The 24,361-nt window shown below is 42.3% G+C and overlaps 1 protein-coding gene and 2 non-coding genes across 3 annotated transcripts in view; all 3 read left to right on the top strand.

Annotated features, from left to right (window-relative positions):
- The window catches only part of LOC136839753 (triadin-like), a 54,316-nt gene that overhangs the window by 17,004 nt on the left and 12,951 nt on the right, over nucleotides 1-24,361 (top strand). Inside the window, exons 2-7 of the mRNA XM_067106104.1 lie at nucleotides 1,657-1,736; nucleotides 2,992-3,054; nucleotides 4,602-4,856; nucleotides 15,332-15,502; nucleotides 16,444-16,629; nucleotides 17,007-17,145. Coding sequence (XP_066962205.1) covers nucleotides 1,657-1,736; nucleotides 2,992-3,054; nucleotides 4,602-4,856; nucleotides 15,332-15,502; nucleotides 16,444-16,629; nucleotides 17,007-17,145 — 894 coding nt within the window. The remainder of the gene's footprint in view (nucleotides 1-1,656; nucleotides 1,737-2,991; nucleotides 3,055-4,601; nucleotides 4,857-15,331; nucleotides 15,503-16,443; nucleotides 16,630-17,006; nucleotides 17,146-24,361) is intronic.
- On the top strand, nucleotides 8,588-8,692 carry LOC136841963 (U6 spliceosomal RNA). The gene has a single exon (XR_010854131.1). It is a non-coding gene; the product is annotated as a U6 spliceosomal RNA (small nuclear RNA).
- LOC136841889 (5S ribosomal RNA) lies at nucleotides 10,202-10,320 on the top strand. Its single transcript, XR_010854125.1, has one exon. It is a non-coding gene; the product is annotated as a 5S ribosomal RNA (ribosomal RNA).

Genomic DNA, 24,361 nt, shown 5'->3' with positions numbered 1-24,361 from the left:
CTCTCCACTCTGCATCTCTTAAGGATGTTACTCGAAAACGGCATTCCTCACGGCTCTGGCACGGCGAAGAGAGTGAGAGAAGTTCGAGGCCGTCATGTGGGCTTCAAGGAACACAATGCTGTCTATTCTTTAAGCCCTAAGTTCTTGGCTAAGAATGATAGGTCTTCTAACCCTTGGCCTAGACACTTTGAAATTAAAGGTTTAGCAGACCTTATTGGACAGGAACCTGAGGGAGTTCTATGTCCAGTTAGAGCTCTCAAGTACTACCTTAAAAGAACACAGGACACTCGTGGTCCATTGGATGTTTTATGGTGTTCTGTGAGGCAACCAGTTAAACCTATGTCGAAGAATGCACTGGCATTCTTCATTAGGGACGTCATTAAGGACGCACACTCTAGTTGTGACGACTCCAACTTCAAGTTGTTGAGAGTTAACGCTCACGAGGTGAGGGCAGTTGCTACCTCCATGGCGTTCAAGAAAAATATGGTACTCAGTGACATTTTTAGTGCCACATTTTGGCGAAGTCAATTCGGTGTTTGCCTCACACTCTTGGCAAGATGTTTAGGTAGCATACGAAAATTGCTTTTCGCTGGGACCATACATTGCTGCTTCAGCAACCTTGGGGACAGGGGTAACTCTGATCCTATCCCCTTTTTAATTGTGTTTTTGTGGTTGTTGGGTCGACTACTGGAGGCAGTCTTCCCAATCCTTTGCAAACTAACGCTTTAGGTGTTGGTTAGGTGGTTAGTAATGCTCTTTTGTCCTCTTTTTGGTATGATCTGAGTCACATTGTGGTCACGCCCCGTTGACAGATCATCTAGAAGTCGCCAGCTATATAGGTCACTACCTCGCTGGGGTCTCTAGTAAAGCAGAAGCAGACTAGAGTGACAGTAACCACTCAGTCAGCTACGCTATCAGATAAGGAACCAAAATAATTTTACCAATAATTGGTTTTTTCCCTAATTCTTGGCTGTCTCTACCCCCCCTCCAAAGGTGGTATTCAGCTATATATATATCTGGCAGGTAAGTCTCATGAACAAAATGATATTTTAATGATAAAATAAAGTTTGTTCATACTTACCTGGCAGATATATATATTTATATTGCCCTCCCTCCTCCCCTCAGGAGACAGTGGCGTTAGAAAATCTGAATAGAAAATGGGAATGGTTCCTGATACCCGCCTCCCAGCGGGAATGGGTACTAACCACCTGACCGGCCACTGCGTGTGCCGCGAAATTTGAAATTCTGTCGGACCTTCGGAGAATACAGCTATATATATATCTGCCAGGTAAGTATGAACAAACTTTATTTTATCATTAAAATATCATGTTTTGAAAAAAAATTAATTAGGCTTATACTGAAGATATGTGAGTTAGATATGTTTCTATATCTTTAATGAATAAAAAATTTTTTTATTTCACTTTGCAAGCTTCTCTAAAAGCATTTGCAGGCAAAACTTCTTCTTCATAATAATGAGATGTCTTTGTCAGCAATACCAAAAAAATTGCCCCATTTTCTAGTGATCATCAATTGTGCTTGAAAGACTACAAGGGCTTTGCTCATAAACAAGATGAGGAGAGTAATACCTCCTATTTGATTGTTTGCAGCATATAATTAATTATTTGTGATGCTTACAACAAAATGTCTTTATTTCAGGTTTTACAGATGATGATGCCCTCAAAATATGGAAGGGCTTGTTTTATTGCATGTATATGGCCGACAAACCTCTGGTACAGGTATGTACATTCCATTCTCTCAGAAGGCTTTTGTTTTTAATTTTCTGAGCAGTTATATTTTTTATTATATACTCTACATTTGTGGAAATGGGCAACAGTATCAAGTTCATGATCAGTATCGAGTTCATGATCTTTTGGCTAGTTCTGTAGTAGTATATTATCATGAATAATAATATCAATCTGTGGAGCATCACTATATTGTGATCGAAAATAATGATTTGTGACAATAATTTAATTCCTTTGTATTTTTTTTTTAAGATACAAAAAATATTTTTATCCCCTTTTTTGTAAAATTTGTTTTGTATCTTAAAAAAAAAATACAGTTTATCAATTACATTATTGTGGCTTTTTTACTCAATAATATCAATTGTATTTTATATATGTTAAATTTATCCATTTGAATTACAGTGCTTCATTGCATATAGAAGGCTGGTTTACAATAACAAATGTGCTGTGTAGTTACAGCATTATGCCAGCTGCAGTTAAAATCAAGAGACAAATCAAAGCTGTAGTTCCCATCGCTTATTCACCTCCACATTGTTCCAGTTTTCCCAATTTTAGCATGTCCCTTAATCCCCTTGTTGCATTTCTTAACTGCCTTTTCATCTGTTCCCTTTGGTCTTTTCATCCCTATATGTTCACTTTTTCTTTCAGTTAGCAGAGCCAAGAAACGACTTTGGTCTCATTAGCCCACTTAGCCCACTTTATAACACAGTAACATAGTCCTTTCATTATTGGTTTTGTACCCTCATGCTTTTTTGTGTGTGTCAAGCTGTAAGTGAGTGGATAGGATGGGTGGACTTGGGCCCCCCTCCCCATATCCCTTGCATTTGACATTACAGGGTTGCCAAACAGGGTTCATGTATTCATTGAACAGTACTATACTGTATGTATAAATTTGCAAGCGGAATATCCAACTGCTTTTTTCAAGGAGCTGTTGATTTAGTTATGCACTTTCTCTGGGTCTACATCCCATAATTTTTGTGATATGTTTGGGAATTATAATACTGTACCTGGATATATTGCACTTTAAGTAGACTTGCCTGCTTTCATCCTTATACATTTTGTGTTTCAGGACATGTACTACTACTTGAGTATAGATTCAGTCAGTTTTTCATTTAGTGCTGTTCATTTAAAAATTTTTTCTTCCTGCAGGAAGATGTTTCAAAATTAAGACGCTGAAAAATTTGATTCATGAATTAGGTAAAACAAGTGATCATGAGAGCATAACATTTGTGTCACATCTTCCTTTAAGGAACTTTATGGAAAACGGAATGGAATGGCATCAAATTTTGAATTGATTGATAAATTTATGATGGTATGAGTATTAAATTTAAATGCCAAACTTTCACTTGACTATAAATTGAAGTTCTGTTCTTTCACTCTCATAAGCAGTTCATGATAGTGGTTTGACATGTTTATTTGCTGCAAGACATTGTGGTTTTATTTAGCATAATTTCCATCCGTGACATCATTGAGCCTGTTAGTCAGTAGAATCCTAACTGAATAGTTAATGATAGTTGATTACCCATTATTTTATACAATGGTTGCTGCCATATGCCTCTATGTATAGTGTTAATTTTTGTTAGTAAAGAAACTTGCCACGGATTTTTCACAATCATTGCACAGGTCAATTGACATGTGCCTTGGTATATTAGTATATTACAAGCCAAGCTGTGATCTTAGTTGGGATCAGAATGCTTTCTTGTGACTTGCATGGATGGGAACTTTTATATGATTGTAGCCTAATATGGAAAAAATACAGAAGTAAAGATTAAACTTGTAAAGAGAAATAACAGAGAAAAATTATGAAGTGAGACATAGTCAGCCTGCTCAAGAAAACTTACTTTTATCAAGTTTGAACTGACGAAGTTTCTATAGTTCTGCTACACTATTAAGAAAATCATTCCATAAAATTGTCATAGTAGGTTCAAAAGTTTTAAGAAAACTAGACTAGAAAGCTAGACTCCTAGAATGAGCTGCATACTTATTGCTACATGGTGGATGGTTTAGTCTGGGAAGATCTGAATTTAAGGATGATGAGAAGAGTCAAATCCAAATTTTGTTTTTTACAGCAAGAATTTCAGTGAGGTAACTGAACTTTGATGAGCCTGAAAACCTAACCCCACTGGCCACATTGGGGGATACTGCCATCACTGCACCTCACTGGGTATGCTGTAGGCATCACTAAAGGTTCTTTGCAGTGTCCCTTCGGCCCTAGCTGCAACCCCTTTCATTCCTTTTACTGTAACTCCATTCATATTATCTTTCTTCCAAATCTTGCTATCCAATCTACCTGTCTTTTTTAGCAATTATTTCATAGTGTAACAGCGGGGTTTTCTTCATGTTGCAGCTTTCAAACCAACCTACTCTCAATTTCCTTTCCAGCACTGAATGACCTCATAGGTCCCAGTGCTTTGCCTCTGGCCTAAACTCTATATTCCATTCCTAACCCCACTGGGGATACAAAGAAATTGAGTGTATATAATACATGTAATTAGTCTAAGTAAAAGGGAGTCTTATGAGTAAGTGCATGTTTATGAAGTTTTCAAACTAGTATTTCAATGTTTCATGGCTTAAATAATCATATGGTACTCCACCTTAATTTCACCTCTCTTAATACTGGAGTAGTTAGTTTTTGCTTTAGAATACCTTGTACAGTAGTTTGATTATGTAGTCTAGATATCTTTTAGATTGAAATTGTACAATTGGTATGAGATTTATTATTAGACCTTTGTACTATATTGGCCTCTTAAGTAAAAGAGCCTCTTAAGTAAAAGATAGCTGTCATACATAATTTATGATTAATACTTATTGAAGTTAAAGTTGTTTGTCAGTTTTCCACTTTTGTATCTTTATTTTCAGTTCATGAGAAGAGTGCTTCGACATGTCTTCGTCTATTTGAAACTGCAGCAGTGGAACCTCAAAGAAGTTGTGAGATACATGAACATTCTTGATGCCAATGTTATTCGTGCTGACGACCATACCAATTCTACACCTTTGGGAATAAAGTTACATTTGAGCAGCATTATCATGGAAGAATTGGCCAAAATTGGTGGAGAAGAATTGGACAATAAAGTCATTCTTGCAGTTATCAAACCTTTCCTAAAGGTAAGGAAAGTTTAATTTTAACTACATGTTGCATGAATTCACAGACACACGAATTTTTTATTGGAACCTAACTAATGGTCATACATGAGTTTTCACAGTCTGTGAATTTTTGTCATTGAACACTGGAGAAACCCAGCAAAAGTGTTTGTTTAATTTTTTTTATGTAATTTATAAGTTTTCAACTGCTGGGTTTTTGTGTAAATTAAATAACATTAAATATCATTAAAAGAATCCCTTCATAATTAACTTATCAGCTTCCTCTCTCAACATCTTTGAATTCTCAGTTTCTCTATTTTCTGTTTCTCTCTGTTCCAAATCTCTCTCTCTCTCTTTCTTCTTTCTTTTTTTAGTGAATGAATTTTAGTCATTATGTACATGTAAACAGGTATGTTTATTTGTATGATAAATAAACTTTTAAGTAATAATATGTACTAATTTTCAAATATTAATAAGATTAATAAAATTATTAAATGTTAATAATAAAATTGTAATACAAAATTTGTATTATCTTGAACAAACAAATTCTTCCTTCATCTTTTGCAAGAATTTGGAAGGCAAAGCTGTCAGACATGTCATTTAACATGACAAGAATGAGAGTGACTTGCTAATCAGTGGTCAAATTTTTTTATTTCATTTTTATTCTGTCTCTTCTTTCCTAAAATTTCTCTATTCTCTTCTCAGTATGTGTGTGTGTGAAAGTGTGTGTGTGTCAGTAATAATTCATAAAAATTTCACTCTAGATTTGAGTAAGGACAACTGTTATTTCTCTCTCTCTCTCTCAAGATCAGTTAGCTGCTAACCAAAATTAAATTACAGCACTGTTTCTCTGTATGTCTTTAACTGTACAGTAGATAATTTTGAATTGATCTAATTTTACCTTTACCAGTTTACAAACTGTACTGTAAATGAGCTTCTTGGTTCTAAAACATAGAGACAGCACAGCATTTCAGAACAAAAGAAAGTGACAGAATAAAAAAAGTTTGTAAAAATGAAGGTTGAAGACTTTAAAAATAGATTTGGAATTAGTTCACACATCTATGTTCAGAGCAAAGTCAACCATGAGTTTAGTGCCAATTTTGGGTAGCACTTGTATTAATTTTTAACTTTTAGGTTCTTTAGAATCAAATAATTTGTATTCTCTGAAAAGTCTCTCATAACATTCTCTCTCTTTATTCTCTCTCTACTCCATAATACTTGTAATTCATAAATAATATAAGGATGTTGTATTTCAAACAGACCAACATTTCTCAGCTCTTCTCTTTAATTCTCTCTCTCTCATCTCTCTCTCTCTCTCTATGAAAATCTCTCTCTCTCTCTCTCCATAATACTGTAATTCATAAATAATATAACTTACATTTCAAATAAGGACAAATCTCTCTATCTTCTCTCTCTTGTGTTATTCTCTCAGTCTTCATAATAACTGATTTAATTTCACTCATCTTAAGTAAGGACAACCCTTGAATTATTTTCTTAGAGCTCATGTTCAGTTCTCTTCTTTCTCTCTCTAACATCTCTCTCTCTCTCTTTGTCTGAAAATCTGAATAAAAATCATCTTCTCTTTCAAGAATAGTTATCATTGATGCTCACATTTTTACAACTTTTAATTCTCTGTACATCTTTATATGTACAGTAGATAGTTTAAAAATATTTTCTTTCATAATTTGACCTGTATTTTTCTTTTGTATTAGTTTAAATGCACTAGTGATTTTTGTGTAGGCTTTTCATATCAAATGTCTTTTAAAACATTAAATTTGACATAATAACTAAGAGTTGTATTAGTTAAAAATATAAAATATTGTTTGTTCATGAAAAAGCATTTCAGAACAAAGAGAAAGAGAGATTTCAGAATAAAAAGTTGCTAAAAGAGGTTGAGACTGAGATTTGATTCTAAAAATAGATTTGTTGGAAGGAGAGAGAAATTCTTCTAATTCATCATCTTTCAATTTTTATTTAAACCATTTATCTTTTTAAGGGCAATTTTCTGTTTTAAAATTAACTATTTTGTTCATGAGACTTACCTGCCAGATATATATATAGCTGTATTCTCCGAAGGTCCGACAGAATTTCAAATTTCGCGGCACACGCAGTGGCCGGTCAGGTGGTTAGTACCCATTCCCGCCGCTGGGAGGCGGGTATCAGGAACCATTCCCATTTTCTATTCAGATTTTCTCTGTCGCCGGACTGTCAACACCTGTTGTCAGTTCCTCCGCCTTTTGGATTTCGAAATTTGTTGTCACTTAAGTATTTTGGTTGTTTTTTGAATTCGACTGGATCTGTGACTTGGCATACGCTCTTTGTGGACCGTTTTTGATTTTGCTTTTGACTTTTCTTATAATTAAGATGTCTTACCTCTAGCTATCGAGTCTGTAGCTTGGTGAATGTAAGGTGAGGCTATCGAAGACTTTGATAGTTCCTCACTCTTTATGTATGATATGTAAGGGTGTTCAATGCTCTATGATAATCGGTAATGAATGTGTGGGATTGTCTGAGGGTGAGTGGAAGAAATATGAAGCCTATATGCTTAAATTGGAGCGTGATAGGCTGAGGAAATCTTCCTCCTAGAGTGCATCCTTAGTTGGACAGTCAGGGTTTTCTCCTACTAGTAACCCTGTAGTAAATTTATTACTAACCCTGTAGTTTGTTGCTGCAGAAGGTAATTCCCTGGCTCTCGTGTGGAGTCAATGCGTGCTCTTGAAACTAAAGTGAATGCAATTCAAACGCATAGTGTTAGTGCTAGTGCCCCTAGTGTTGTGGAGGGGGCGTCAGATCGGCCCTATAATGCCTCTAGGCCTGGACCTCTGTCGAACTCCCAGGACCAGGGAGGGGGCATGTCGAAAGCCGCATGAGGGTTACGGGGGCTTCCCACCGATCTGGCGTCCCTTCGGCAGGTCCTGATGACGCTACCCAGGCTGCCAGGGATCGTGCTCAGGCACGCATCCTGAAGGATTGCTTCTCGTCCTCCGACACGTCCTCCCCGCCTCGGGGTTGGAGCTCTCGGTTGGACTCTCGCCCTCTTAAGAGAAGCTTAGAGGAGAGGACGCTTCACGTCCTCTTCCTCTAGACGTTTGTACTCTTCCCCGAAAGTTGCGTGGATATTCCTCTGCAGAAGAGAATAAAGTGTTTTTCGAATGATCACTCTACTCGACCCCCCTGTCGCGCTAAGGCAAGGGCTAGAGCTTCTTCCCCTGTGGAAGGAAGTATACGTCTCTCGCCCCCTTTCCTTCTCTCAGGTTCAGCCCTTCTCCCGAGAGAGTGGCTTCTCCAACGCGTAAGATTTTGTTGGGTTTGCAACAACAGCTGGATGCTCTCATGAACCTTTCAAGATTCGAATCTGCCTGTTAAGAGGTACAGACTTTCACCTTCGTCTCCCGCTTCGGGAACGATACAGAGCGTCTGTCGTCTAGAGAGAGTGTTTAGTGGCTTCCTATTCGTCTTCCCCGAGTTGAGGTGTTGGCCTTTTCTCTTGTCTCGCGCCAGGAGCGCGTCTTGCTCTTCGTGCGCTTCTCACGCTTCACGCGCGCCTCACCTTGACGCTCGGCGCGCGCCTAGCCATGACGCTTCGCGCGCGCCACGCTGTGACTCTCTTCTAGTACTTGCCACGGAGCCTCTCGCGCGTCACGCCATGACGCCCGCGCCGCTTCGCCGTGATAGCTTCAAGTCTTGTGTTGACACCGCTCCAGTTGTTCATCATGTCGCACAACTACCCGCTTCAACATCTGATGTCCTTCTTAATTTAGCCAGTACTTGCTTCGGCAGTACATATACTAAATTGGAACGATACAGAGAAGATTAGCATGGCTCTTGCGCAAGGATGACACGCTAATCGTGAAGCGTTCCACATTTTTTATGTTTACTATACGTACTCTAGTTGACGACTTCTTCGTTCGCGGGAGTTCCCGCTTACGTATCGGCGAATCGAACTACTTTCACCACTCACTCAAGACCCTCCAGCTGCGGAAGAACATCCTCTTTCGTCACAGCCTTTGTATGAAGAGAAACTTCTTTCGTCTTCTTCTTCCTCTGATTATCAGACTCTGGCTTTTTTCTTAAGGATCTGTTTCCTGAGACTTTTCAACCTTCGGCTCCTCTCTCTCCACCTTCGCAGTTGTCTTTGTCTTAAGGGGAGCGTTTGACGAAAAAATCGGAAATAAAATTTTCTGGGATATTTTATATATGGCATCATACATATCCTGACTATCTTCTCAGAAAGTTTTATTTAAAAGTTCGCCACAGTTAGAAGTTATAAACAAAACAGTAACCTATCATAGTCAAATTACATTTTTCATATAATGTAATGATATTGTCAGTATATCGGTGGTAATTTCCTTTTAGCTATGAAATAATATCTAATGCGATCTATGGCAACCCTGTGGACATAGTACGCATCAGCTTAAAGACAGGAATGCCGCAGGGCAGTCAAGTGGCAGTCAGTCAGTAGCAGCTCAGAGCTTGACTAAGTAAAACGTCGCGCTGGCCAACCTCAGCCGTGTTTTGACACTCGCTTCATTTAGCTTCATTTAGCGAAGTTATATTACTTTGCAGGTCTATTTTTTGGCTTTTCATTATGTCATAAAAACATCAAACTGTGTAACGGCAAGCAAATAAATACACAGAGAAGCAAAAAATATCGTTTTTCTCAAAACTAAAGTTATCGACATTCAAACTGCATCTCCTTCATAACGCTTGCACCGATCTCAGATACAAAAAGTAAACGAAAGCTAAATGTTTGCATAACAAAGGGGCTTCCATGGGAAGCAACACGAGACCCGCACCACGAGAGAGAGTTTTTTTTTTTTCCCGAAGGAATGTCACTTCCAAGAGAGGTAGCAAGTGACTCCCTTCATCTCCAGACTCCCTTTGCAACCAGGCTTCATTTTGCACAAGCCTGGAAAGAGTGAGGGGCAGACGTTTGGTCCCTCCTACTGTTAGAGAGAGGTTACTTGATTCCCTTCCTGTCTCCTCCTCTTTTGTTTTTTGTTTCCCAACTGCCTTCCTGTCAAACAGAAAATTGTTTGACCTGCTCGAACAGATGTTCGAGCGGAGAGCAGTGGAACAGATCTTGGACTCGGTGTTCCCCGGGATTTTACTACAGATTGTTTCTAGTCCCAAAACTTTCAGTAGGCTGGAGACCCGTCTTGGACGTCAACAGGTCGAACAACTTGGTCCGGAAGGAAAAGTTCAAGATGGAGACCTCGCAGTCAATACTAGGAGCCCTTCATCCCGGGGATTGGATGGTATCTTTGGATCTCCAAGATACTTATCTTCACGCCCCAATTCATCCACGTTCGGTGAAGTATCTCAGGTTGTCTTGGGGACTAGACGTACCAGTTCAGGGCTCTCTGCTTTGGACTCTGCACAACGGCCATACCACGTTGAAAACACCGCTTCTCGTCCGATCAGCGAAGTTAAGCAACGTTGGGTCTGGTCAGTACTTGGATGGTTGACCGCCTGGGAACACCAGATGCTGTTGGCGTCACATTTTGCTCCGAGGGTGTTTACACGTCTCATGAAAAACGTTGCGATGCAGTTGCATCTGTCGCACGTCAGGATCTCACTCTACTTGGACGACTGGTTGATTCGAGCGTCGTCCGGCGAAGGTATCTGGAGGACCTTCAGTTGACTCTGCAACTCGTGAAGTCCCTGGGACTTCTGGTCTGTGGAGAAGTCGCAGCTGATCCCCTCACTGTCCATTGTGTCTGGGAATTCAGATCTATTCAGCGGCTTTTATAGCGTCTCCGTCGCAAGAACGGCAACTTCTATGTACGAAAAAGTTTCGGCCTTCTTGGAAAAGGAAACATGCTAGGTGAAGGAAGGAATGAGTCTGCTGGGGACCATTTCCTCGCTGGAGAAGTTTGTTTTCTGGGGAGTCTGCATCTCAGGCCTCTTCAGTTCTTTTTGTTGGAGAACTGACAAAGCAAGGAAGACTTGAAAGAGGAATTGAGAATTCTTCCTTATATAAAGAGGATCTGTGGTGGTGGCTCGATCCAACGGAATTGCAGAAAGGGATCTCCCTCAAGCTTCTGAACCCCAACCTAGTGTTGTTTTTCCGACGGGTCGTCAACAGGTTGGGGGGCAACACTAGAGGGAGAGAAAGTGTTAGGAACCTGAGAGAGGAACAGGTGTCCTGGCACATCGACTTCAAAGATTTGGCGGCTATCTTTTAGCTCGCCAATTCTTCGAGGTCCAAGTTTGCAATCGTGTAGTTCTAGCAAACTCGGACAACAATACTTGTTCCCTGTTCAGCCTTGCAAGAGAGATTATTCTTTGAGCCTATGCTCGCAACATTTCGATTCTCACAAGTTTTGTTGCAGAGGTCGAAAATGTTCGAGCAGACCTGCTCTGTTGGCGCCATCAACTCCTGCCGAAGGAATGGACCCTTCATCAGGAGGTTTGCCAAGATTTTTGGAAATTTTGGGGTCGCCATCTTGTGGATATTTTCACGACCTCAAGAACAGCGAGGCTCCCTCTGTAAAGCTCATCTGTACTCGACCCTGGGGCAGTTGCGATAGTTGCTCTTCTTCCTGGGATTGGACGGGAATAGATGTTTACGCCTTTTTCCCCGTTCTAAATTCTGGGAGAAGTCATACGCAAGTTCGCGGCCTCACAAGGGACGAGGATGACTCTCATCCCCATGTTTTGGCCTTGAACCACTGGTTCTCGGAGTTTCTCTTCTGGTTGGTAGACGTTCCGAGGACCCTTCCTATGAGAGCAGACCTGCTCATACAAACCCACTTCACGAGATATCTTTGAATCTCCCGCTCTGAACCTGACTGCTTTCAGACTATCGAAACTTGGTCAGAGCGAAGGGGTTTTTTCTGGCCAGGTGGCACGGGCCATCGCTAGAGCCAGAAGTTCTTCATCTAAAGGATATATCTAGCGAAGTGAGCAACCTTCAAAGGTTGGTGTAGAAAGAAGGGCTTTTCCTCTTCCTCTATCACTGTGAGCCAGGTTGCGGATTTTCTCCTTTACTTAAGAGAAAAACTCGATATAGCAGTTCCGACTATCAAGTGTTATCGGAGCATGCTTTCGATTGTATTCAGACACAGAGGATTAGCTTTGTCTGACAATAAGGACCTCCACGATCTTACGAGCTCTTTCAAGACGTCCAAGGTTCCTCAGCTGATTTCCCCTGCTTGGAACTTGGACGTAATGCTCAAGTTTTTGATGTTTAGTCCTTTTGAGCCTCTCCACTCTGCATCTCTTAAGGATGTTACTCGAAAACGGCATTCCTCTGGCGCGAAGAGAGTGAGAGAAGTTCGAGGCCGTCATGTGGGCTTCAAGGAACACAATGCTGTCTATTCTTTAAGCCCTAAGTTCTTGGCTAAGAATGATAGGTCTTCTAACCCTTGGCCTAGACACTTTGAAATTAAAGGTTTAGCAGACCTTATTGGACAGGAACCTGAGGGAGTTCTATGTCCAGTTAGAGCTCTCAAGTACTACCTTAAAAGAACACAGGACACTCGTGGTCCATTGGATGTTTTATGGTGTTCTGTGAGGCAACCAGTTAAACCTATGTCGAAGAATGCACTGGCATTCTTCATTAGGGACGTCATTAAGGACGCACACTCTAGTTGTGACGACTCCAACTTCAAGTTGTTGAGAGTTAACGCTCACGAGGTGAGGGCAGTTGCTACCTCCATGGCGTTCAAGAAAAATATGGTACTCAGTGACATTTTTAGTGCCACATTTTGGCGAAGTCAATTCGGTGTTTGCCTCACACTCTTGGCAAGATGTTTAGGTAGCATACGAAATTGCTTTTTTCGCTGGGACCATACATTGCTGCTTCAGCAACCTTGGGGACAAGGGGTAACTCTGATCCTATCCCCTTTTTAATTGTGTTTTTGTGGTTGTTGGGTCGACTACTGGAGGCAGTCTTCCCAATCCTTTGCAAACTAACGCTTTAGGTGTTGGTTAGGTGGTTAGTAATGCTCTTTTGTCCTCTTTGTATGGGCTATGATCTAGTCACATTGTGGTCACGCCCCGTTGACAGATCATCTAGAAGTCGCCAGCTATATAGGTCACTACCTCGCTGGGGTCTCTAGTAAAGCAGAAGCAGACTAGAGTGACAGTAACCACTCAGTCAGCTACGCTATCAGATAAGGAACCAAAATAATTTTACCAATAATTGGTTTTTTCCTAATTTCTTGGCTGTCTCTACCCCCTCCAAAGGTGGTATTCAGCTATATATATATCTGGCAGGTAAGTCTCATGAACAAAATGATATTTTAATGATAAAATAAAGTTTGTTCATACTTACCTGGCAGATATATATATTTATATTGCCCTCCCTCCTCCCCTCAGGAGACAGTGGCGTTAGAAAATCTGAATAGAAAATGGGAATGGTTCCTGATACCCGCCTCCCAGCGGCGGGAATGGGTACTAACCACCTGACCGGCCACTGCGCAGCCGCGAAATTTGAAATTCTGTCGGACCTTCGGAGAATACAGCTATATATATATCTGCCAGGTAAGTATGAACAAACTTTATTTTATCATTAAAATATCATTTTAAATGAAATTACAGTAACTTTAATTCCATTTAAAAGTTAACTTAATAATTTGGGAGAATGATTAGGGTCATATTTAGTGTTTAAACTTTAGAAATAAGCATTTATTAGCATTTTTAGAGACCATGCCAAACTTACGCGAAAATTCACCCTGCACGAGGGGTTCTGGAACTTAACCTCGTGTAAGTTCAAGTATGACTGTACAGTATATGTTCATTCAGTGATTTGGGGTAAAGTTGTTATAACTCTTTTGTGATTAATCAAATAAATGACTTAGCTCCATGATTTCATTCTGATTTTGCTGTGGTTCCTAAAGGATGCAGAAAATTATTTCATGCCCTTGTATTTACTTTTTTATTTTTTTAATACTTTTTGTTGATCAGTTTTGCATGTGTTAGTGTCTTTTATTTTGATCAACCAACAACCATAATGCACCATAAGGGTATGAGCCCATTTATACTTGAAGTGGAAGCACTGACGAATTATGTAGTACCTGAATTGTGATTCAGCTATGAATTTCATAATTTGTGGGGATATGTTATGCAGTACAGGATCATAATTATCATCATCATTGCCTGTAGCACCAAGGGACACAAGTAACACTGAAATTCTTGTGCTTTGCCTCCCACAAATTTCTTGTCAACTACAACAGCTCTTATTGTTCTTATCCAAGTAGGTCTGGGTCTTCCAACTCTTCTAGTTCCCATGGGAGCCCACTGACTAGATGTCAGATGCATTCTATTAGGCAAGCTTAGTAAATTTTTTGGTGTTTTGCCAATTAAGACAGCATCATCTTCACCTTCTAAATCTGTCTGCTTTCTTTCATTACTATGATGTGAACCTTCTCTTCCATCCCCAACACTTTTTACATTATAAAATCTATAATAAGGGTAAACAACAGGTGAAATGACATTCCCATTAACGCCACACAGTTTACTGCAAGTTCATTTGAAAAGATCCCATGGACATTGAATTTGCATCAGTTTCATTCATGGGTAATTTCAATTAGTTTTATGTGTTTAACCAGAATGCCATAATGACAAGACCCTCCATAATAATGTATTGGCTTTGGACACTCAAATGCCTTATTATAATCAAATAAAGACAAGAGAATGAGAGTTTTCAATTTAATACACTGCTGCACAAAATGTCCCACATATTTGATCTGTGAACTCCTGCCTTTAAAACCAGCTTGTTCATCAATGATGTTTTTTATCGTTTCTTTCTCAAGCTTATGTAGCATACTGAACATTTTTATATATAAGTAACTTACCAAGTAATTACATAGCTATAGTTTCTAATTATTGCAGCTGCTTAAAGTTTGAAATTCTCAACAGCGCTCCCATTGTTTTAGTGTGGGTGACTAGCCCTACCCACTTTCAGGGAAGAATAGGTAGAACACAGCTGAAGAGCTCAATTTGTTTCTGCTGGTTAACGACTGAGCTTCAGTTGTCTTGAGTAGCTTTGTTTTGAATTTTGGTTGCCAGATGGTTGTATCTCCTCTTGGTGAAATATTCATTATTTTGGTATCCTTCACGCTATTTCTAGATAGCTTACATTTATTTAGACCCGTTTTCCTCAGATTACGACTTTTTTACCGACGATGTCTGACACTACTACTTCTCGTATTCGTTTTTGCAGCAAAGGCTGCAAAACTAGGTTCACAAAAGCCTCATATGATTCCCACACAATATGTAGTAATTGTAGAGGACAGAATTGTTCAAATGACTAGAATAGACAGAAAAAGGAAGGTGGCTGCTAGAGCCAAAGCTAGGAACATAGCTAATGTAGCTTGGAGTGTACTCCTAAATCGGGTGTAGCCGATTTACCTGTGCTGTCTTCTCCGTTAACTGTTTTTTCCCCTTTACCCAGCCCTCTGACTCCTTTACCTGGCTCCCATGCTTCTGACCCTAATACCATTGCCAGTCTTGAAGCTTGTGTTCAGAAATTTGGTCTCATAGTTAATACTATGGAGCAGGTAGGTGCATCTGTAAAAGTCCTTATGGACAAAGTGTGTGCTCAAAGTGCTAGTGCAAGTGCAGTGTTAGTGGAGGAGGTGGCTACTCGTCCCGCTGACGCTCATAGACAATTTAGGTCACTGTCATACTCCCCAGCACCAGGGAGGAGGCATACTAGAAGTCCAAGGGAGGTCAGTGGGGTTTGCCCACGGGTAGGCGCCCCCTCAGCTGAGCCTGTTGTCTGCTCCCAGGACTCAGCGGACAGCCACTGGAAAGGCGTCCGAAAGGATGTACATGAGCTTTCTTCCAGTGCTTCAGATTCCAGCCCGGATAAAGGACGCAAAGAGGGCTTCTCTAATGTGTCTCGTCCGTTGAAGAGGCGCAAAGCGGTTGCTGACCGCTCTTCTCCGCCTCCCTGCAGGCATATCTAGAAGCCTAAGCCATGTCCTCAGCCCAGTAGAAGAGCACCAGTATTTAACACCCAAGCGCCCATCATCGTCTTCTAGGCGCCCATCAGCTCCTGTGTACCCAGCAGCTCCCAAGCACCCAGTGCCAATGTCTGAGCGCTCAGCTCCACCTCCCGTGTGCTAGTTGCCAGCCGTCAAGTGCCTGGCGCCACGCTCCAAGCACCCAGCGCCAATTTTTCATTTGCCTACTGCGACCACTCCCATCCCCATGAAGCAGGATCCTTTGCTAGAGCCCATTCAGTGCCAGCTTGATGAAATCATGGGTCTTCTTCAGAGAACTCCTGTGGTAGCACACCCTCTGGACTTGTCTCCTTCGCCGATTTCTTCAGACAACGAGGTACTCGACCAGGCACCTGCTCCCACGCCTTTCGCAGATCTCCTTTTCCGTCCTTTTTCTTCCCAGCTACCCTGGCTTCTCCTGCCTGTGCATTTTTGGTGAGGAACCAGCCTGTGGAGAATTCCAGGCTTCCCAAGATGGACAAGAGAGAGCAAGGCATGGTGGTCTTCTGCACTCCTTCCTTCTAGTGAGCAGAAGAAAAGTCCCATCACAGTCGGCGCAGTCCATGGGTCTATCTGGGATTCAGATTCAGTTGGTGACTTTCAAGCTTTTCCCACATCCAGGAGCGTCAGTAGCAATGCTTAGAAAAAGTCTCATCCTTCCCTAGGGAAGGAAATATGCTTTCGGTGAGGGAATGGACGAGGTTGCTGAGGACCATTTCCTCTCTGGAGGATTTGTTTCCTGGGAGGGCTTCATCTCAGGCCGCTCCAGTTTTCCTGGCGGAAAACTGAATAGACAAGGAGAATCTAGAGGAGACCCTGAAGATCTCTCCCGTTTTCAAGATTCACCTGAGGTAGTGGCTCGACCCCTCGAGGTTGGCAGAAGGGGTTTTCTCTATGCCTTTAGAGCCCCGACCTGGTGTTGTTTTCCTGCTCTCCCAGGGAGGGATGGGGAGCAACACTAGGAGGGGAGAAAGTGTCAGGCACCTGGAGAGGGGAACACAGGTGTCCTGGCACATCAATCTCAAAAAGGAATTAGGAGCGATCCTGCTGGCCCTTCAATCGCCGAGAGCCAGAAGTGTCAGGCGAGTCGTACCAAGTAAATTCAGACAACTCCGCAACCTGGCATACCTCAAGAAATAGGAGAACCGTTCGGTCCTATTCGCCTGGCGAAGAGATCCTGTACGGGCCCATGCTGGCGGGATCACGATCCTTACGAGGTTCGTTGCAGAATATCATGGACCTTCTCACGATCGACAGCGGCGGCTTCTACCCGACCAGTGGACCCTTCACGAGAAGTATGTCAGGAGCTGTGGAGGTTATGGGAACGATCCTGGGTAGATCTGCTCCAGGCAGCCCCATTTCGAAAGGTACCTCAAAACCTCTCTGAGTCTATCTGCATTCAGACTATCAACCCGACAACAAGGATCTTCCACGATCTCTTGAGATCGCTGAGACATCAGTGCCTCATTCAGGGCCTCCTGGAACCTGGACAATAGTCCTAAATTTTTTATGTCAAATACCCCTTGAGCCTCTTTCTTGTCTCAAGAATGTGACAAGGAAGATTTTTTCCTAACTGTACAGCTCACGGCGAAGAGAGTTAGTGAACTTCGAATATCAATAATCATGTAGGTTTTAGAGGCCACATAATGCAGTATAGGATCCCCACTTAGTATGTCTGAAGAACGGGAATGAAAGACCGGCTCAGAAGAGCCAAGAGTACTGTTTCTCACTCTTCCAGATATTCCCAGGGAATAGTTAATTCTTTTCCCCTTGATAACTATCCTATTGATCCTTCTCCCGTAGTGGTAGTCTCTGAACCCCCTACTGAAACAGGTAAGGACCCAATACTTAATGATTTGTTGGCTGCCATTCAGACCCTGGCCCAACAGGTAAAATCCCTCTCAGAAGACAGGGATAATATGTGATCGATAATAAGAGATCTAAAAAATACAAGTGTTAATATGTTGTTAGTGCAAGTGCAGTGGAGGGTGCGACCGCTCGGTCCTGTTGTGCTCCTAGTCCTAGACCTCTTCCAAGCTCACCAACCCCTGTGAGAAGGAAAGTCGACAGACGAAGGGAGGCAAGAGGCTTTAGCTACCGAGCAGTCGTCCCCTCGAGCGTACCTGTTGACGTTTCCCAGGACGCTCACCCTCGCCATAGGAAAGGCGAGGTTAAAGTGTTTTTTCGTCCATTGGTTGCTGTACGTCAACCGGAGGAAGCTTTTGACCGATGTCGCACAGGCGGCCAGTTCTCAAGTAACCTCTAGGTTTGACGGGACAGCGAAAGTTAGAAGTATGGACGCCAGGACGTCGGGCGTCGAGAAGCTGGACGCCAGGACGTCGAGCGTCGAGAAGCTGGACGCCAGGATGTCAGACGTAGAGAAGCTGGACGCCTGGACGTCAAGTGTCGAGAAGTTAGACGCCAGGACGTCAGGTGTCATGAAGCTGGACGCCAAGACATTAAGCTTCAAGAAAATGGACGCCAACACGCCAGGCGTCAAGAGACTGGACGCCAGGGCGCCAGGCGTCAAGATGATATTTTGAAAGACGTCGCTACTTCCGTCTTCGTAAAATCGGAAGAAGAGAATGATAATATCTCGCATTCTCCTGTGAATCCTATTGTAGAAATTTCTGACGAAGACAATATAAAAGGCCATCAGCTTTTATCAGACTTGAAAAGGCTTATGAAGATATTTTCGGAAATTTTTCCCAGAGAAATTTATCCTGACTGCTCCTCGTTCCCCGCCTTCAGAATTTACTCTTGTGAAGGCGTCTAAGAGGGCAGCATTTACGAAGAATGGATACTTTCGAAGGAGAAACAATGAAAGACAGCCTTTGTTTTTCCTCATATATCTGATGTCGTGTATGGATAAAGGACTCGGAGATAGTTCCAACGAATCAACTGCACCTTTCTCAGCGGGACTCCTGAAGAAAAGGGCCCATCTTTGCTCTTTCCTGGCTAATGGGGTCACGTCCAATCAAAATCAGAATTGATTTATACCTCTTTTTCCTCTCACCCCTTCTCTCAAGGTTTCCTGTATAGAGGCCTTTTCATCTTTGGCCCAGAAAACCACGTAAGATTTAAGATCTAAAACAGCAAGAAAAGTCCTACCTACGACTTTCATCGCTAAAAAGAGTAAGGCTGAGGTTCCTGTGTTTCAGGTATTTCAGCTCTTTCATGGTCGGCCCTCTGATAGAGGTTCCTCTAGGGCGGGTAGATGAATGATAGAGAAGAGGCTCTACACAGGGAAGAAGAAGGACCTGCCTTTCTTCTCCTGCAGACTGCGGTAGGAGCCGGACTGTCCAGCCTGAGTAGGCCCCCCTCTAGTAACAAGACAATTCGACCTTTCTGCCAAATGCAACGACAGAACCAAGGCAAAGGTTTTACAGCAACAAGTGTCTATGATGTTGCAAAAGGAGACCAGACAGAGAGTTCAGGATCCGAATTCCCCAGGATTCTACATTCGGTTATTCCTGATCCCCAAATACTTGGGGGGTTAGAGACCGGTGCTAGACGGGATTGCACTCAATTTTTTTTTTTGTGCAATAAACAAAGGTCGCTATAGAAACGACAAAATCGGTTCTAGCAGCGGTCAGACAGCATGACTGGATGGCCTCCCTGGACCTCCAGGATGCGTATTTTCACGTCCCCATGCACCCGATCTCCAAGAATTTTCTGAAGTTCGTCCACGGGAAAGGTTTTATAGTTTCGGTCTCTCTGTTTTTCGGCCTAAACAGACAAGGTTGACGTCTGGCTCTGGAGCCGAGACCTCTCAAGAGCAAGTTACCCAATATTGAGGGACGTCATGATAACACTTCATAGACTACAGATTGTAGCCACAGCAGCAGCCGGAGCTCTTCCCTTCCAGCCCCAAGGGTAGCTCTCCTACTAAGAACAAACATAGACAGTTCTATTCAGTCAGGATACCGGGCTGCAAGAGCGTGGCGGACAATGTGCTGCCTTCCGTACATCCTCCTCTTCCTCCTTCGGATTGGTACTCGTCTGCGGAATACCCTCCTCGGTCCATTATTGACGATGAGAAGGAAATAATTGCCGTAGTTGAGGCTTCCCCAGCCTGTCCCCAGCAGCAGGAAGCCCCGCATATAGCTTCACTATAAAATATGCAGCAGACTTTGTCTTCCCAGCTGCAAGCGTGACAACCAGGAAAACAGAAGAATGATAATAGACGTCCAACTAAAGCTTCTAGACGTCCAGAAGTTTAAGACGCTGAACGTAGTGAATGAAACTCTAGGACGCTGGATGCAGTGGCGTCAAGCATCTAGGAGTGAAATACCATGATGACAAGCGTCAATGAACCCAAGACGTCAAGCATCGAGGCATTGGACGTCAGGGCGTCAGGCTTCAAGATATTGGAAGCCAAGGCGTGGAGTTAGCTCAGGACGCAAGATGCACTGGCATCAAGCGTCTAACAAAGAATTAGGTCTACTGATAAACAGATAGAAATCTCAGCTGATCCCATCCCAAGAGGTTCTATGCCTTAGGATGAAGATTCAGAGTCAGGATTTTCGGGCTTTTCCGTTTATTATAAAGACAGGACAAGCCTCAAGAAAATTTCAGAACTTTATAAAGAGACAGTCATGCTTGGCAAAGGAATGGATGAGTCTGCTGGGAACCCTTTCCTCGCTGGAACGGTTTGTCTCATTTGAGAGGTTAATTCTATGCCCGTTACAGTTTCATCTAAATCGGAACTGGGACAAGAAAATAGAACTGGAGACCAATTGCATCCCCATTTCGGAACCGATAAGACCGTATTTATAGTGGTGGAACGTCCCGTCAAGCTCCAGGAGGTCCCTTCTCTATATTAGAGGAACCCAGACCTAGTGTTGTTATCCGACGCGTCGGACTCAGTATGGGGAGCAACACGAGGGAAATAAAAAGTCTCGGGCTCCTGGACCAGAGAGCAGGAGGATTTAAACATCAATTAGAAGGAATTAACTGCAATCCTTCTAGCTCTCAGGGAGTTCGAACACAGTGGGGAACAAAGAGGTGCAGGTCAACACCGACAACACGGCAGCATTGGCCTACATCAGCAAACAAGGGGGCACTCACTCCAGGTCTCTATACGAGACAATAAGAGAATCTCTTCTTTGGGCAAAGGAGGAGAATGTAAAACTAGTAACCCACTTTATCCAAGGGGAGAAAAAATGTGAGGGCGGACATTCTGAGCAGGAAATAAAGTCCTCTCAAAAGAATGAACGCTACATCAGGACTTTGGGGATGTCCTTGCATAGATCTCTTCGCCACAGCGCAAACGAAGAGGTTGGACACTTACTGCTCTCCAGTACCAGATCCGGGGCTATATACATAGACGCGTTCCTGGTGGACTGGTCCAACTTGGACGTGTATGCATTTCCCTATTTCAAGATAATACACAGGGTACTGAAAAAATTTGTGTCACATGAGAGGACCGGAATGACCCTTGTGGCCCCTTACTAAACGACAAGAGATTGGTTCCCAGAAGTACTGGATTGGATGGTGGACATTCCTGAGTAGCCTACCTCAGAGAGTAGATCTACTCAAACAACCCCACTTGGAAAGATATTACCAAAACCTACAAGCGCTACTAGTAACTGCTTTTGGACTATCGGAAAACTCACAAGAGCCAGAAGTTTTTTGAAGGAGGCAGCTGGCGCTATCGCAAATCAAGGAGGTTATCCACCATTAAGGTATACCAATCCAAGTGGGAGGTATTTAGAGGATGGTGCAAGGACAACCATGTGTCCTCTTCCAATATTTCTGTAACCCAAATTTGTATATAGAGAACTCACCAGCATGGAACCTAGACGTGGTCCTGAGGTTCCTCATGGGGAGTAGGTTCGATCCCTTGCAGAGGGCATCTTTAAAGGACCTCACCATCAAAACTCTTTTCTTGGTCAGTTTGGCGCAGCAAAAAGAGTTAGTGAGATACATGCTCTCAGCAAGAATATAGATTTTATAAAAGGCAAGGCAATCTGCTCACTGCAACTAGGCTTCCTTGCAAAAAATGAATACTCATCACAACCCTAGCCCAGAACGTTCGAGATTCGAACTTAACGGACATAACAGGAGGGAGAGAGAGAGAGTCCTATTCCCGGTAAGGGTTCTAAGGCTCTACCTGGATAGGACAAAGGACTTTAGAAGGAATTCAGAAGGGCTTTGGTGCTCAGTCAAAAAGCTCTCTGTATAGATGTCGAAGAATGCTCTGTTTTATTTTATCAGACAGTTGATAAAAGAAGCACATATGGAATGTAGAGAGATGGACTACAAGATTCTGAAAGTAAAGACGCACGAGGTCAGGGCAGTAGCAACCTCTGTAGGTCTTAAACAGAACAGGTCCCTGCAGAGTATCTTGGACACGACCTTCTGGAGAAGCAAGTTAGTATTTGCCTCTCACTATCTAAAACAAGTCAAGACATTATGCGAAGATTGCTATATGCTGTGCCCGTTTATAGCATCTAATTCAGTAATGGGAGAGGGGAATACCCCTACAATCCCATAAACCAATGCCCTTTTTCTTACCTTGGAATTGAGAATTTTTATGGTTGTTTGTGAAGACTGGACGCAGTCTTCCGCAATCATTGGGATGAAAGTTCCTTGGTAGAGCCCGGAACAAGGGTATTGAGAGGAGGTCTAGTCACATAGAGGTTATACACCGGTTGACAGCCCCTAGAGATTTTCAGCCCCCTGGGTGGATCGCTGGATCTCTTAAGGAATGCAGACATAATGAGAGGGAGTTCATTGAAGTCAGCTTCCTTAATCCAATCCTATAAAATAATACCCTTTGTTCTTGCCTTGGAATGGTTGAAATTTGATGGTTGTTTGTGAAGATTGAACGCAGATCTTCCACAATCATTGATTTTAGTCAGATGATCATTTTGTTCCTTGGTGATGCCCGGAACAAGGGTATTATAGGTTGTCTGTCACATAGAGGTTGGTACACCGGTTGGCAGCTCCTAGAGGTCTTCAGCCCCCTGAGTGGATCGCTGGACCTCTTAAGGAATACAGACATAATGAGGCGGAGTTTATTGAACTCAGCTTCCTTAATCCAATTCCATAAAACAATACCCTTTGTTCTTACCTTGGAATGGTTGAAATTTTATGGTTGTTTGTGAAGATTGAACGCAGTCTTCCACAATCATTGATTTTAGTCAAATGATCATTTTGTTCCTTGGTGGTGCCGGAACAAGGGTATTATAGGTTGTCTGTCACATAGAGGTTGGTACACCGGTTGGCAGCTCCTAGAGGTCTTCAGCCCCTGAGTGGATCGCTGGACCTCTTAAGGAAAGCAGACAAAATGAGGGAGTTCATTGAAGTCAGCTTCCTTAATCCAGGTAAGGACCTTAAGTTGGTTTATTAACCCTTAAGCAAATTCCAACGATGTTGGCTGTCTCTGACCCTCCACCAAAGGTGTCAATCAGCTATATATATAACTACCAGGTAAGTTAGATGTTTAAAAATGATATTTTCATAATAAAATTAAATTTTTGAACATACTTACCTGGTAGTTATATATAATTAAATTCCCACCCTCCTCCCCTCTAGAGACTAGGGGCATGGAAGATCTGAGGAATAGTTGGAATGGTTCCAGGTACCTGGGTAGAGGGCGCACAGGTGGTTCACCTGACTACCGATCGGCGATTGCCGCGAGTTTTTGAAATTCTGCCGTGACGTCAGGGACTTAAGCTATATATATAACTACCAGGTAAGTATGTTCAAAAATTTATTTTATTATGAAAATATCATTTTTGGGGAGAAGGGGGGATACAATGTACCCAGAGCACCTGGCACTCTTAGTGGATGGGTTTAGGTCTTACTTCAGTGTAGGTGACAACATAATCTGGTTGTTTTTATTATGGTACTGCACCCAAGGCAAGGGCACTTTTAAATTTCTGCTAGCCATCGAATAATTCCTTGACTGCATAATTTCCACTGATGCTTTGGTAGCAATCCGAGTACTCCTCCGCTATAAAGCTACCTCTTTAGTAGAGGCAACCCTCGGCTTTACCACCGCACTGCTACAGGTCAAGAGTGCAGTTTATACTGCAGGCTCTCTTAACTAACAAGGAACAACAAGGATTGTATTCAATGCTAGCAACTTTTCTATTTCTAATTCATTACATGTCTTAATGCTGTAGGGTAGAATATGTCCATGTGTCCCACCTCCTGTCAATGTTGGATTCAGCTATGTAATTACTTGGTAAGTTACTTATATAAAAATAACATATTTATAATAAAATAAAGTTTTATACATACTTACCGAGTAATTACATGGTCGGAGCCCTCCCTCCAAGTAATTACATGGTCGGAGCCCTCCCTCCTCCCCTCTGATGGACATAAGCATAAACAGGCTGTGGATTCTTTGCTGAGTCATTCCTAACTACAGTATCTTGTTAGGGGGCAAAACTTGTCACCTACACAGAACATCGCTGTCGCTACCATGAAATTTGAATTTAAGCTACTGGGAATAAATGAAACTAATAGCTATGTAATTACTTGGTAAGTATATTTAAAACTTTATTTTATTATAAAAATGTCATATTTAATAAGTTTCCGCAGCTGGAGAGCTGTACTAATTAAGGCTGT

Source organism: Macrobrachium rosenbergii, chromosome 1 (assembly GCF_040412425.1).
Source record: "Macrobrachium rosenbergii isolate ZJJX-2024 chromosome 1, ASM4041242v1, whole genome shotgun sequence".
NCBI lineage: Eukaryota > Metazoa > Arthropoda > Malacostraca > Decapoda > Palaemonidae > Macrobrachium > Macrobrachium rosenbergii.
Note: the sequence above shows the minus strand (reverse complement) of the source record. Positions and strands in the feature narration are given on the sequence as shown.